This window comes from Nomascus leucogenys, chromosome 8 (genome assembly GCF_006542625.1).
Source record: "Nomascus leucogenys isolate Asia chromosome 8, Asia_NLE_v1, whole genome shotgun sequence".
Lineage (NCBI taxonomy): Eukaryota > Metazoa > Chordata > Mammalia > Primates > Hylobatidae > Nomascus > Nomascus leucogenys.
This window is the reverse complement of record NC_044388.1, coordinates 97440894-97455866: the sequence shown is the minus strand read 5'-3', so window position 1 is coordinate 97455866 and position 14973 is coordinate 97440894. Positions and strand designations below refer to the sequence as shown.

Genomic DNA, 14973 nt, shown 5'->3' with positions numbered 1-14973 from the left:
CATTGTTATCACTTCAGTACAAAGCAGAGGGCCTAATAAATAGTAGATACTTAATAAATGTTTGCTGAATAAAGTAATGAGTAATGTGGAAATATACTTGTGTTATGACATTACATAGATAAGGGAAAGTAGTACCTACACTTCAGGGCTGTATGAGGATTAGATGGGGAAATTCATGTAAAACAGCTGGTGTAATGCCAAGCACATAGGTGTTCAGCGAATGGTAAGGATGAAGATGGTGGTGATTATGCTAGTAACAGTTGTGAGAGTTGTATATTTTTTGTTTTCAACAGACAGCCCCAGTAAGGGCCTTGGACCTTGCGGATGGATTTTGGTGGCGTTCTCATTCTTATTCACAGTTATAACTTTCCCAATCTCAATATGGATGTGCATAAAGGTAAAGAACATTTTATTCACTTCTGGGAAGGGGTCAGCTCCTACCTCCATAAACCTACTTCGTGAGTGCCTGTGTGTGTGTGAGAAAGAGACAGACTGTCTCTCTAATTCTTATTTCTTCATCTTTCTTTTGGAAAATTTATTCTTCTACCCACCTATTAAAATGGAACCTTAGAACTTCTTTTCAGCCATTGCCCTTCCCTGTGGGCTAACGTAAGTATCACCATCAAAAATTTCCTGGGGCCAGGGATGTGAGATGGTTCTGAGAGAACAAGTTCTTCAGAGTTAGGATGGCGAGGTTTGACTGCTGGCTTTACTGTTTATTGTGTGACCTTTGCTGTTTCCTCACCTGTAAAATGGGAGAAAGTAACAGTACCTACTTCATAGGAGTGTTGCGAGGATTAAATGAATTATGTGTCTAAATGTACTTATCACAATGCCTGGCACATCATAAATACCCTCAGTGCTGGTTATTTTTTCTACAAAGTTGTCAATACTTTGATATATGACTATCATTTACTTATTTCTAAGAAGATAAAATATGCTCCAAGCATTTTCAGATCAATTTATTCTTAAGGGAATCAGAAGAAAAACTGTGAAGACTTCAGCTTTTTGTTTTTCTGAATTAACAGTGCATGAGTAATTTTTTTTTTTTTTTTTTTTTTTTGAGCCAGAGTCTCAGTATGTCTCCCAGGCTGGAGTGCAGTGGCACAATCTCGGCTCACTGCAACCTCCGCCTCCCGGGTTCAAGCGATTCTCCTGCCTCAGCCTCCTATGTAGCTGGGATTATTGATATTATTATTATTTTTTTTTTTTTTGAGACAGAGTCACCCTGTGGCCCAGGCTGGAGTGCAGTGGTGCGATCTCGGCTCACTGCAACCACCACCTTCCAGGTTCAAGTGATTCTCCTGCCTCATCCTCCCGAGTAGCTGGGATTACAGGCGCCCGCCACCATACCTGGATAATTTTTGTATTTTTAGTAGAGATGGGGTTTCACCATGTTGGCCAGGCTGGTCTTGAACTCCTAACCTCCGTGATCTGCCCACCCCGGCCTCCCAAAATGCTGAAATTATAGGCGTGTGCCACCATGCCTGGCCTGCATGAGTAACTGAATAACAATGTTAACAGCTGAGGAGTGAGGTTATAGATTTGTTTCTGTATACTATTCTGTCCTTCCTAAATTTATACAGTGAATATTTTTGCTTTTGTAATCAGTAAGAAAATAATAAATAAGCTTTGAGAAGGTAAACACTGGACATGTGATTTATAGATATGATCTGGATCTAAAGAAAAAAGATGAGGCATCTAATCTGTTTAGAGCAGAAATATATATTTAAGAAGCCATGCATGTAAATATTTGTACTCTTCATGTTAAATTATCATTCATGTTTTTATTCTAGATTATAAAAGAGTATGAAAGAGCCATCATCTTTAGATTGGGTCGCATTTTACAAGGAGGAGCCAAAGGACCTGGTCAGTACTGGGATTCTAGATTGTTTGTCTGAAAACTGAAGTTCTTTTTATTTTTTAAAATTTTTATTTAGTTGTTTTTTTAAAGACAGGGTATCATTCCATCGCCCAGGCTGGAGCGCAGTGGCATGCTCATGTCTCACTGCAGCCTTGAACTCCTGACCTCAAGCAGTCATCCCACCCCAGCCTCCCAAAGCACTAAGATTACAGACGTGCCCAGCCTAAAATTTTTTTATTGATGGATTTCCCTTATGAGGGCCTATTCTACTCTGTCTTAGATAAGAGTTCATGTAGCATGAGTTGTATAACAATAGCAGTGGTTCTAGCCAATCTTTTGTTACCCTTTCCTTCCTACCCTTCCCCTCCCCTTCCCATTTGAGCTGATAAGATTACCACTTAGGCCAAGATAGTACAGCTATACAAGTTTGAGCATGAGAATCTCTACCAAAGAAAGACTTTCAGTCATTCATTTGGCAAACCAGTTAAGCTCCTACTGTGTTCCAGGCTCTGGGAATTCAAGGCAGACTAAAACACAGTCCCTACCCTCAAGGATCTTCCTGTCTAGTGGTAGGAACCAACAAGGAAACAGATAGCTACAATCCTATGTGATAAGTATTATGATCAAGTACTCACAGAGAGCTGTGAGTAAAGAGAAAACCAGAGAAGTGTTACTGATCTGAACTAGTAGTAGGCTGAGGTAAGGCCTTCTGGAAGTTACATCTTGACTGAGTCTTGAGGTCTGAAAGGGTGTTAACCAACAGGAGGTGTTTGCAGCGGAAATAGCAACATACACAAAGCAACAAAGAGGAGAGTATTGCAGATTCAAGAAACTGCAAGTAGATCAGTCCAGCAAGAGTGCAGGGTGTGAAGAGAGGGGAAGTGGCTGAAGAGGGGAACAAAGGCGGGTTATGCAGGACCATGCGTGGGGGAGGGTTTGTATTTTAGGGGGGATTGCTCTGCTTGCAGCTTAGTAAATAGATTATCGGAGAGAAACTACAAAAAATAGAAAGATGGCCTGGGAAACGATTGCATTGGTCCCAGTGGGGCGGTGGGGGGAAGAGTGATAGCAACAGTGGATTAAGGAAATGAACTCCACAGACCTTAGTGGGGACAGTCAAATGTGGGAAGTAAGCAAGAGGAATCAAAGTTATCATTCCTGGCTTCTGGCTCATTCACAAAGATGAACTGGTGACTTTTCAGTTCACTAGGTTGATTTTCTTAAAACTGAATGGTGAAGTGAACTGATTAGGTTGCTGGTGTCTGTATAATGTGTGTATCTTTGTTGTAGGTTTGTTTTTTATTCTGCCATGCACTGACAGCTTCATCAAAGTGGACATGAGAACTATTTCATTTGATATTCCTCCTCAGGAGGTAAGGTTTTCTTTGAATAACTGAGATATCATATGTGAAAGTGCTTTACAATGAGGGACAGAATAGTTAGAATATAGGCTTTATTTATTTATTTATTTTAAATTTTTGTTTGTTGGTTGGTTTTAATCGCTCTGTTGCCCAGGCTGGAGTGCGGTGCAGCTCTGTTCTGTTGGAACATAGTGCAGTCCAGCTCTGTTCTGTTGTTCAGTCTTGCTCTGTTGCCCAGGCTGGAGTGCGGTAGTGCAATCTCAGCTCACTGCAACCTCCGCCGTCTGGGTTCAAGTGATTCTAGTGCCTCAGCCTCCTGAGTAGCTGAGACTATAGATGTGCGCCACCACGCCTGGCTAATTTTTTTGTATTTTTAGTAGAGACGGGATTTTGCCATGTTGGCCAGGCTGGTCTCAAACTCCTGACCTCAGGTGATCTGTGCTGGGATTACAGGCGTGAGCCACCACGCCCTGCCAGAGCATAGGCTTTAGACCTTGACTGCCTTCAGCATTTCTAGCTCAGTGACCTTAAGCAAGTTCTTTAACTTTTCTGTGCCTCAGTTTCCTCATCCAGAAAATAGAGATTGTAATAGTAAGAACTACTGTATAGGGTGGTTCTGAGAAGTGAGATATATGTGCCAAGTGCTTAGAGCAATGGCTGATAAATAGTGAGTGCTATATAAGTTCTTACTGTTACTATTACACTTGGCCTTTTGAGTGCATGGGTTTTGCTTACAGGGATTCAGCCAACCACAGACTGAAAATATTAGGAAAAAACTCCACAAAGTTCCAAGAAGCAAAACTTGAATTTGCCATGCATCAAGCATGGCATTGAATCCACATGAATAAAGTGATGTGTAGGTATTGTATTGGATAACAGAAGTAATCTAGAGATGATTTAAAGTGCACAGGAAAATGTACATAGATTATACAGTTGGCTCCATGGATCAAAAATATTTGGGGAAAAAAGCAATAGACAATGATACAATAATACAAATTTTTAAAAATAGTATAGTATAGCAACTATTTACATAGTATTTACATTGTGTTAAGTATTATAAGTACTCTAGAAAGGATTTAATGTACAAAGGAGGATGTGCATAAGTTATATGCAAATATTGTGCTGCTGTATATAAGAGACTTGAGCATCCTTGGATTTTGGTATCCTCTGGGGGTCCTAGAATCAGTCTCCCACAGATACCGAGGGATGATTATTACAAAACATAGTGTAATGCTAATGTAAGTATAATAATATCATCATTGTTATTACTATCACCATTTTTACTACCACATTTCTCTTCTATGGGTTTCTGATAGAAAACCCTATTAGTACGTTTTTTTTTTCTTAAGGTTTTATTCTAGATAAATTGGTTAGACACCAAAGAATTAGAAACTGCTTGTTGGGCATTTTAGATAAAACATAATATTTTATACTAGTGATTATTTTGTGCCTTTTCAAACTATTTCACAAATACTATCATAGATGAAACTCACGGCAGAATCCCTAGAAAGTATATAGTTGCAGTGAAACAAAGGAATTCCTCCAAATTACAGTGGCAGAGCCAAGACTAAAATTGAGCTCTTTGGATTCCTTGTGTAGTGCTGTTTTTTCCACAGCTCCATGCTAAATGCATGGTACATGAGCTCCCTTATAGCCCCCAAAAAAGTGATGGCCATCCTGGGAACCATGTCTTTAGGAGGCTTGATAACAGTTGCATACAGAAAACCTAAAAACATCATGAAGGGGGAAGGACAGAAGAATGCTGTCAGTGTTTCCTGGCCAAAGGCCAGATACTCAGCATGGTGATGGAGCCTGGCCATGTTGCCTTCTCATGTCACAAATGCCAGAAACCAGCTTAGGAACTTCCTTGTTGGTACTGATCCAAGAAGTGGGTGGGGTCAGACTTTATAATCCACCCAAAGTTAGTGATGCCAGAAATCATTTTGCCCACATTTTACTCATAAGAACAAGAATGAGAGTATCACTGTATTCTCTGTATGTTTTCCCATCGTCTAAGGAAGATTGAGTCTCAGAAGGAGCCCCTTTCAGGGTAGCTGGGCATTCTGGCATTTTCCACTATAAACATTACAGACATCTGGCAGAGTTGCTGTTTAAGCTTCTGCTTTCCAGTGGCTCTCTCCTCTTCTGCAAGCTGCTGAATGCAAAGCAGATTAGAACTTGGCAGCAATCCTTTTTCTGATCCCCTGTGAAGTTTCTGTGAAGGGAACTTGCCTATGATAAACAGCAGGCAGAGAAGCTGTAGCTTTAGAAAGAAGCTGTGGCAAAGTCAAAGTGGCAAGAATTTGGGAATGACACACATTTTCCCATCATGTCATGAGAAATAATTATTTTTCATACAAGATGGTAATACACTGTACATTTATTTATAAATCCTCCACTTCTCTTCCATGTTAGAAGTATTTTGAGATTACTAAAAAAGGATCACTGCTTTGATGTCTGGCAGGGCTAAACAGCCATGTAACAACATTGTTGTTATTACCTTCCATTTTCATAGCTGTTTACTCTTTCAAAAGGGCTTCATTCACGAGTATGTTCTTATTTGATCTTCACAGAAATTTGGATAGAATTAGGCAGTATTATTAGCGCAATCTCACAAATGAGGAATCTGTTGGTCAAATGGGTTAAAAGCCTTGCTAGAGGCCATCCAGGGACCTAAGGCAGAGCTGGGACTCAGTTCAGGTCTCCTAACTCTCACTCCTGTGTTCCTCATCAGTCACTGTTCTCAGGACCACATTTCAGTTCAGTTCATCTCTCATTTATTGACTACCCACTATGTTTCAAGCACTCTGCCAGTGTTAGAGTTACAAAGAATTGTCCTTAAGAAATTCATAGTCTAAGAGAGAAGTAGAAATACGGATAAATAATGTCACTACAGTAAGGTGCAGTGGATGTGCAAGGGAAGAGTGCTTAACTCTGCCAAGTAAGTCAAGAAAGTTTCACAGAGAGAAGGACATTTAAATGATCAGTAGAAAGGTGCCAGCCTGATGTTGTGAGTGAGAGAGGCTGGAATTCCCAGGCTGGAGCAATCTTCCTGCCTCAGCCTCCTGAGTGGCTGGAACTACAGGTGTATGCCATCATGCCCAGCTGGCTTGTTTATTATTGTCTAAATTAACTTATTACAGTTAATCAAGTCAATGTTTTATTCAGTAAAGTTACCACCATTATCCAAGATGAAATAATAAGACAGCTCTTATGTGCCAGGAACTTTTCTGAGCACTTGAATGTATTTAACACATTAATTCTAGCAAGAATGCAAAGTAGGTACTATTATTAATCTCTACTTTACAAATGAGAAAACTGAGTCCCAGTGAGTTTTAAGTGATTGATGTAACTGTTTTCCTGGAGCCTCTCAGATAACTTCTTAGCTTAAAACAAAAATATGTCATGTTTAGCATTTTTATGTAGCATGCTGTAAAATATGTTTTTATGCTGACCTTGCCCTTTAAAAACATTCCCCATGCACTTTTTGTTCCAGTAATAGTGCGCAACTTGTAGTTTATCAAACCTTGACTCTCTAGTGCCTCTCTCTTGAATATTCTTCCACTCCACCCAACACCCTCAGAAAAATTGTATTCCTTTCTTCAAGATTCAATTCAGGTATCACCCCTGCCACCCACAGCTGCCCCTAAGAGCTTCCTTTGATTCCCTAACCTCCTTCAAAGTAGGAACCAAGTTTTTTCCTACCTTAATCCCTGGTACCTAGTACAGTGCCTGCTGTTGAGTGATACCTCGATATTATTTGTATGATTGAATGAATTAATGGACCTGAATAATTTATTTTATTAAATCTTAAAAGATATAATTAACTTCCTGATGCCTTACTAAAGAAAATCAGCTAGTGTTATAAGATACTCTGGAGAATAACATTCCTTACAGTTATGTTAAAAAAAAAGTCATTGACAGATGTAAAATTGCTTCCTTCATCTTGTAGATCCTCACAAAGGATTCAGTGACAATTAGCGTGGATGGTGTGGTCTATTACCGTGTTCAGAATGCAACCCTGGCTGTGGCAAATATCACCAATGCTGACTCAGCGACCCGTCTTTTGGCACAAACTACTCTGAGGAATGTTCTGGGCACCAAGAACCTTTCTCAGATCCTCTCTGACAGAGAAGAAATTGCACACAACATGCAGGTGGGGAGTGCGTCGATGCTGTTACCCCCTAGAAGCTGAAAAATGAAGCAAAGAGTCAATGGTTGTTTGAGAACCTTTTATTAAGTTGTGGGGGTCTGTGGCCTTTTTTTTTCTTCATAGTAAAATTTTTAAAATTTGGCAGGAGGGGACATTTTTCACATTAGCAGTTCATGAATTAATAACACTACTGCATACATTTTTTAAAAATTTTCTTCAGTGTGTATTTTTTTCCAGAATCAGTAATAACCTTTTTGTTTAGAACAGAGGCTATTCTACAAGATAGTGTAGGTATTCCTAAAGCTTTATTCTGTGTGTGAGTCCCATGAATTATAACTGTTGTGCTTTCCAGTCTTTCTTGAGTAACGGATATTCCGTTAAGCATAGCTTATTCAAAAAAGATAAAGTGCTATAACTCTGGATTCTTATTATTTGTATAGACTTCATCGTAGGTAAAATCTATGATTGTATTTGATATCCACAACAACCTATGAAATAGATGTGTGGTTTCATTCCTGACATTCTAAAGGGAGGAAGTTGAAGCACAGAAGAGTAATATGGCTTCCACAGAGTCACATTAGCTCAGGAGTTGGCAAACTGTAGCCTACAGGCTGTAGTTTTTGTAAGTAAAGTTTGACTGGAGTATAGCCATAGCCATTTATTTATATATTATCCATGGCTGCTTTTGACTACAACAGCTGGGTTAAATAGTTGAGACAGAGACTACAAACAAACAATTACTATGTGGCCCTTTTAGAAGAAGCTGCTAACCCCTGCATTAGCTTGTTAGCAACAGAATCAGGATCAGTGAGCCAGCCCCTGCATCACCATTCCTTCCACCATGGAGTAACTGTCTCTCCACAACTCTCCCCAGCACCTTATCTCCAAATCCCAATGAATACAGCCTCTGTCAGCATCTGGGCTGGGCTGAGCAGATTTAGCTTGCCTTCTCTCTTCCTAACAGTCTACTCTGGATGATGCCACTGATGCCTGGGGAATAAAGGTGGAGCGTGTGGAAATTAAGGATGTGAAACTACCTGTGCAGCTCCAGAGAGCTATGGCTGCAGAAGCAGAAGCGTCCCGTGAGGCCCGCGCCAAGGTAACATTTTTTTTTAAACTTGTTTTTCTTACTGAGTTTTCTCTTTTATTAATAATTATAAAAAAAGTAAAACATGCTTGCTGTAAAAAATTGAAATAATCTTGAAGTGGTAAAGTTACTAGAAGTGAAAGCCCTCCCCGTAACTTCAAATCATATTCCCCCAGAGGTCACCACTCTTAACAGCTGAGTGTCTTTGGATTTTATTTGACCAGGCTTTTGGATTACTGGCTTGTTTGTTTTACAACAGTAGGGTGATACTGCACATGTTGTTCTGTGCCCTGCTTTTTTCATTTAATATTAATATCTATGGGCATATCAGTACATATAGAGTTACCTCATTCTTTTATGACTGTGTATACCATATTTTATTCTCCCAATTCAATATTAAGGTCAAATTAACAGTTCCAACTTTGGAGCAAGTGGGTCATCATTCCATCCATACCACCCATCTCTTACTTATTTTTGGCTTCTTTTTTGTTCTTTTTCTTTTCTCAGGCTCTTTTTCCCTTTTACTGTTTCCTATTCCTCATTCTCTCTTTTCCTCTTGTTTATATTCTCTTACTTTGACATCTGCCTTTTTTCTTCCTTCTTTTCATCATCATCTGCCTATGTCTTAAGCCTGCATGGGTGGCATGTCCCCTCTGGGAGGCACTGAGGAAATATTTGTTAACCTAACCTAGAAAAGAGTATCTTTAAAGATGATAATGTGTAAAAGTTCAGGGATATCTCACCAAACCCAAGGGTAGGAAGTAGGGGCAAGTCTCACCAAAACAGGAACCAGAAGGCAGTTCAGGGAACTAGTCATTCCCTTTCCTGTGCCACGTCTCACTGTAGATAGCTTGCGGTGGAGAATGTCTAGCTCCCAGGTTTACATGTCTGCCAGGTGAACACTAAAGAACACAGACCAGCCCTAATTCCACATTCACAGAAGAGAGATTCTTTTTGGTCCAACTTTGGTCAAAGTGCAAAGATAGCATAATAATATGGTTCCACAGCCCTATGCCTGTGAATGGGTTGAAGAAGAGGAGCAGTTTTCATAGGAGGAGTTGCTGTGGACTTGACAAATCTCCCAAGACACAAGGAGCAAACCAATTTGTTGTTGTTAGAAAATAGTAGTAGCTGGTGGTAACTGGCTGACCACAGAACTCTGTTCTTTTCTTAGGATGCCCTTTAAGCCACAAACTGGTCAGTATAATTTCTTAGCCAGCATTAAATAGGATAGTAGCTCATTGGGCATGCGACTTCAGAATTGTGTATTAACCAGAATTTTTAGGTTTGCCTAATATGATCATTGTTGCTTTGTGATGATAACCTGATAGTACTGCAGAACCCTCAAGTGCCTTCTTTCAAAACCATTACATTTAGAAGATTAAGTTATGTTTATCATGTTATTAAATGTGCCTATCATCTACTTATTTTGAAAATTAGGAATTGCTTTTAACTAGAATATGTTATTAGCCAAAAGCCTCATTTCCATACCAGATTGAATAATAGAATATACCATACATATACTATGTAGAATGTCAGAGCCCAAAGGATCCTTAGAGATTATCTTCCATAGGTGGCAAATACCTAGCCCAGATGCTACCACTCCATCCTACTATTCCCATACTAGTAATTAACCACAGCACTGTTTTCCACTGAGCTTAGACTTGGCCTCAGAACCCTTCTATAGCACTCCAGGTAACAACCCTCAACTGCTTAGAGTTAGCTCTAAAAAACAAAACTTGAGGCCAAGCGCAGTGGCTCACCTCTGTAATCCCAGCACTTTGGGAGGCTGAGGTGGGTGGATCACCTGAGGTGAGGAGTTCAAGACCAGCCTGGCCAACATGGTGAAACCCCATCTTTACTAAAAATACAAAGAATAGCCTGGCGTGGTGGTAGGCGCCTGTAATCCCAGCTACTGGGGAGGCTGAGACAGGAGAATTGCTTGAACCCTGGAGGTGGAGGTTGTGGTGAGCTGAGATTGCGCCACTGTACTTCAGCCCAGGCGACAGAGCAAGACGTCTTCTCAAAAAAATTAAATAAATAATAAAAACTTAAAAAAAATGAAACTTGTTTGCCATCACACTATTCAAAGGGAAAATTGAAGCCCTGAAAAGTTAAGTGACATCCACAAGGTTGCACAGTTGATTAGTGGCAGTGGAAATAAGAATTCCCCTCTGCTCCTCACTGCCTCCTCTAGGACTGACTTCCCAGGATGAGCCTCTTCCATAGCATTCTTAAGAGTTTGGAAAGAAAATTTCTATCTTCCCTTTATAACAGTAAGAAAAGATAGAAGACACCGCTTAGAATTCTGAATTGCCATGCTCCCACTTGGACGGGGCTGTAGGGTTAGTCTAGAAGCAGTCTCATGAACCTGGGCAGCGACTGTCTTGGAGTTCACACACAGAATCACAATGAGCCGAGCCTTTCTGTAAAATACAGTAACCCTGCAACAACCATAGGCTTATTGTATTGAAATTCTCATGGAAAATAGGGGGGGTCACAGTTTCTTCAACAAATAAATTGCACAGGAAAGGTGAGATAGAGTGGAATAATCTAAAGATTAAGAGACTTTATAGAAAAATTCCTTAGGCTAATTAGCCATCTGGAAAATGCAAATTCACATTATAAGCAGATGTCACACTAGGCAGCTATCAGAATGGCCTGAAAAGAACGGAAAAGAACCAAGTGTGGGTGAGAGAGGAACTAGAACTCTCATATTCTGCTGGTGGCAGTGTAACTTAATACAACCACTTTGGAAAACAGTCTGGCAATGTCTATTCAGACTGAACATTTGTATACCCTATGAGCCAGCAGCTCCAACTCCTAAGTATGAATCTAACAGAAATGCACTCATATGTTTACCAAAAGGCACGTATAGAATGTTCACAGCAGCACATTGACCCAAACTGTAGAATACCCAAATGTCCATTCCTAGCTGAATGAATGAAGTCTGGTTTATTCACACATAGGCATACTACATAGCAAAGAGAATGAATGTAAGTGCTCACACACATAATTTGAGTGAAAGAAGCCGGTCACAGAAGAGGACAGATTCTCCCATGTGTTTCTCTGTATGTTAGGTTTGGTTTTTAAAGTGTTTAGACCAGCTCTTAGTGGCCTGAAATGTAGTATCTTTTATGTTTGCATCAGCTTTTATTTCCTTTTCATAACTCTCAGAAAAACACCTGGCACATGCTTTTGGGCTCATGTTTCTGGGTGTAGAGGTCTATTAATTGAGAGGGTGGAGTGCAGAAATACAGATCACCTTTCTCTGCCTTTTCCTCAGCCCAGACCACCTGGTCTACAGAAGGGACAGGTAGCACCAATTTCACATATGTGAAAATGCCAGACTTTAAAATGATGTTCTATAAATATAAAATGTTGATTGCTATGAGATTACTGCACATTCGACAAAAGCCGTGCACACCCACAAATAGCTTGCTTTGCTCTCTAAGGTCCTATCAATGGAGTGTACTTGGCCTATATTTAGACAAAGCCGGTGGTGTCGTTTACATCTTTGGCAGCTTGCTCAGTGTGGCTTTTCTATGAACAAAATGTGTGTCCAGCCCAGTGGGTCTGGCTTCTCAACCAAGCGATTGTGTATTGATTAGTGGTGGGAAATGAGATATCTTTTCAGTTGGTCCATGTCCAAAGAAAAAAGTGCCTAATTGGACATCTGAGAGGATATGGAAAAAATGAGAGCCTGCTGCTCTCATAGCAGGGGATTTCTGAGGTATTCTCTGTAGTGTCTACCTTGGAATACAGTTCTGTGGTTTTCTTTGAGCAGAGCTGGCAGTTGTCCCTTCTCACAGACCTAGGCAGGACATGATGGGTGGCTTTGATAAATTTAAGGTTTTTATCCTGTAAACTAGGTCCTTTCTCTCAGTGAGTACCATATTCTGTATCCTATCTCCATTAATGGCACTAACCTATGCAACCAAAGCCTGGAAACCTGGGTCTCAGCCTGTGTCCCCCTTTCCTCCTCCTACCTAGTCTCCAAATTCCATTGATTTGCCCTCCTTTGGGGAGGGAGAATAGCTCCCCAAACCATTTCATTCTCTGTTCCCACCACCTGTGAGTTGCACCAGCCACTCTAAGGCAGTTCCACTAGCAGCTTTCACTGCCTTCTCTTGTAACCTCAGACATTCGTCAGAGAGTTTTTTCAAACTAGATCTGATGGAGGTTACTTACCTGCTTAAAATCATTCCCCAGCTTCCCATTGCCTACAGAATGAAGACCAAACACCCTGGCCCTCACTGCCCTTCAGAACGCGGCCCCATTCATCCCCCACCTTTCCCCTCTTCCTGCCGTAGTATTCAGCCATTGACAGTTTTCTGGAATATACCATTTTTATACCTCAGTACCATTTCATGTGTTCTGCCCAAAATATTCTTCCTCATCTTTTTCTAAACAGCAAACATTTTATCATTTAATATTCAACTTCTATAACCTCACCATGTCACCCTCTGGAAAAGTTGCTTTCTTCTGTGTGCTAGCACTGTGCCTTGTACATATGTCTGTCAGCATTTATCACACTAGAATGAAATGATCTACTTCCATGTCTGCCTTCCCTACCTGACCAGGAGCTGAAGAAGGCTAGGGATTCCACTCTATCCCTAGCTTCTCCTACACAGGGCTTATTAACACCTAGAAGGCCCCCAAATTTTGCTGTGTAAGTGAATGAAATTTCACTGGGCATAAGACCATCACCTCCAATTCTGATATTCATGGAGTATTATGGACCACTAATTTTTCAAGATTCAAGTGAGGATAATAACCTGGAGAAATTGTACTTTTAATCTTGATAATTATGGTATCTTAATACCTTTCCTTCTTCTAGGATTATGAATTAAAGTAACTACCTTGAATCTTTTGTGCATTAAAGCATAGTTGGACCCAAAAATCAGGTCTTGTCACTTGCCGTTCCTCTATAATAGCCCCCTTTATTCATTTAACACTTTATATACTTTCTCTGTCTTCCTCGCAAGTGGTCCTCTGAAGTACATGTTAGTCTGCTTTAAGAATGGGAAACTGAGGTTCAGGATGTTCAGTAACCTCTCTGAGGACGTTCGGCTGGTAAATGTTAGATGTGGGATTTGAACTCAAGTCCATTTGACTCCAGAGCTCCTGTTCTGTCCACTACTCGAGTGATCTTCAGACTTTTTTGTCTGTGAAACCCCTTACAGAATTTAGAAAAACTATAAAGCCCATCAAACATTTTAAATTGGCATGTAAAAATTTTCATCTTGAATTTATGTACTTGCCAAGAATATAATTCCTGGCATGTTGTAAATATTGACATTTTAAAATAAAACTGTTAACATCATTCTTTTAAATGCACCCAATGAGAAATAATAATGATTTAGTTATCCATTAAAAATATGTAAGTAAACTCTTGTCAGGAGCTTTATATTGTTTTTTCTTCTTCTTCTTAAACCTAAGTTTTTTATTGCACCTTCACTTCCCCCAGATTCTTTTCCTAACATATATTTTGTCATGAATTATTTTATTAACATACTGCAACATATTTAGTCCATAAGTTAGAATTAATTTTTAAAAATTTCCTGTAACTAAAAACAAGGTTCTACAAACATTTCAGAATCTCTCCTAAATAAGAAGTCAATTTTTTTTTTTTTTTTTTGGAGACAGAGTCTCATTCTGTCACCCAAGTTGGAGTGCAGTGGCATGATCTCGGCTCACTGCAACCTCCCAGGTTCAAGCAATTCTCCTGTCTCAGCCTCCCGAGTAGCTGGGTTTACAGGTGCTTGCCACAACGCCCGGCTAATTTTTGTACTTTTGGTAGAGAGGGAGTTTTGCCATGTTGACCAGGCTGGTCTCGAACTCCTGATCTCAAGTGATCTGCCCGCCTTGGCCTCCCAAAGTTTTGGGATTACAGGTGTGAGCCACTGCACCCAGTACTGGAAGTCAATTTTTACTAGAAATGCTTGTCTTCATAAGACGAATGAGAATTAAATCGTACATGTATAGATGGCTGTTGTTTAATTCTAGAATGAGACAGGATTCAGCATCAATTTTATTTCTATTTTTCATTTTTATAGCTATAAGGACTTTGAAACCTTATTTACATAAATAAGTAGATGGAAATGGAAGTTTTGTTTAAAGTAGTATCATACAGTTCTTAGCACTCCCTTTGAATTTATGTGCTAAAAAAATCATATCACAGTCTTTCATCAAAAAATATTTATAATGACCTGTCAGCTTTCAGTTTAGTAAGGTACTCATCAGAGAATTGGAAATCCTCCTGACTTGCAAAAGGATTTGCCTGCAGTCATTAAAATTACTCACTTTCTCAATCCTGCACAATATTTTGAATTATCCCTTTGTTTGTTACCCTGGAAAATGGGAGAAAGGCTATAGTAAAAGAGAATGTGTTGATCCAGGCACTAGTCAGGCAAGTCAGTTTTAGAAAAAGAAGCATATGGAAACTGAGTATGTAGAAATTGATTTCCTTGAAACTATTCTGGCATACACCCTGGAAAGTTTTGTG

General features: G+C 39.8%; 1 protein-coding gene across 1 annotated transcript in view; it reads left to right on the top strand.

The window, feature by feature from the left end:
- The window catches only part of STOM (stomatin), a 30092-nt gene that overhangs the window by 14219 nt on the left and 900 nt on the right, over positions 1-14973 (top strand). The window contains exons 2-6 of the mRNA XM_003264078.4: positions 294-397; positions 1797-1869; positions 3155-3237; positions 7178-7381; positions 8343-8477. Coding sequence (XP_003264126.1) covers positions 294-397; positions 1797-1869; positions 3155-3237; positions 7178-7381; positions 8343-8477 — 599 coding nt within the window. The remainder of the gene's footprint in view (positions 1-293; positions 398-1796; positions 1870-3154; positions 3238-7177; positions 7382-8342; positions 8478-14973) is intronic.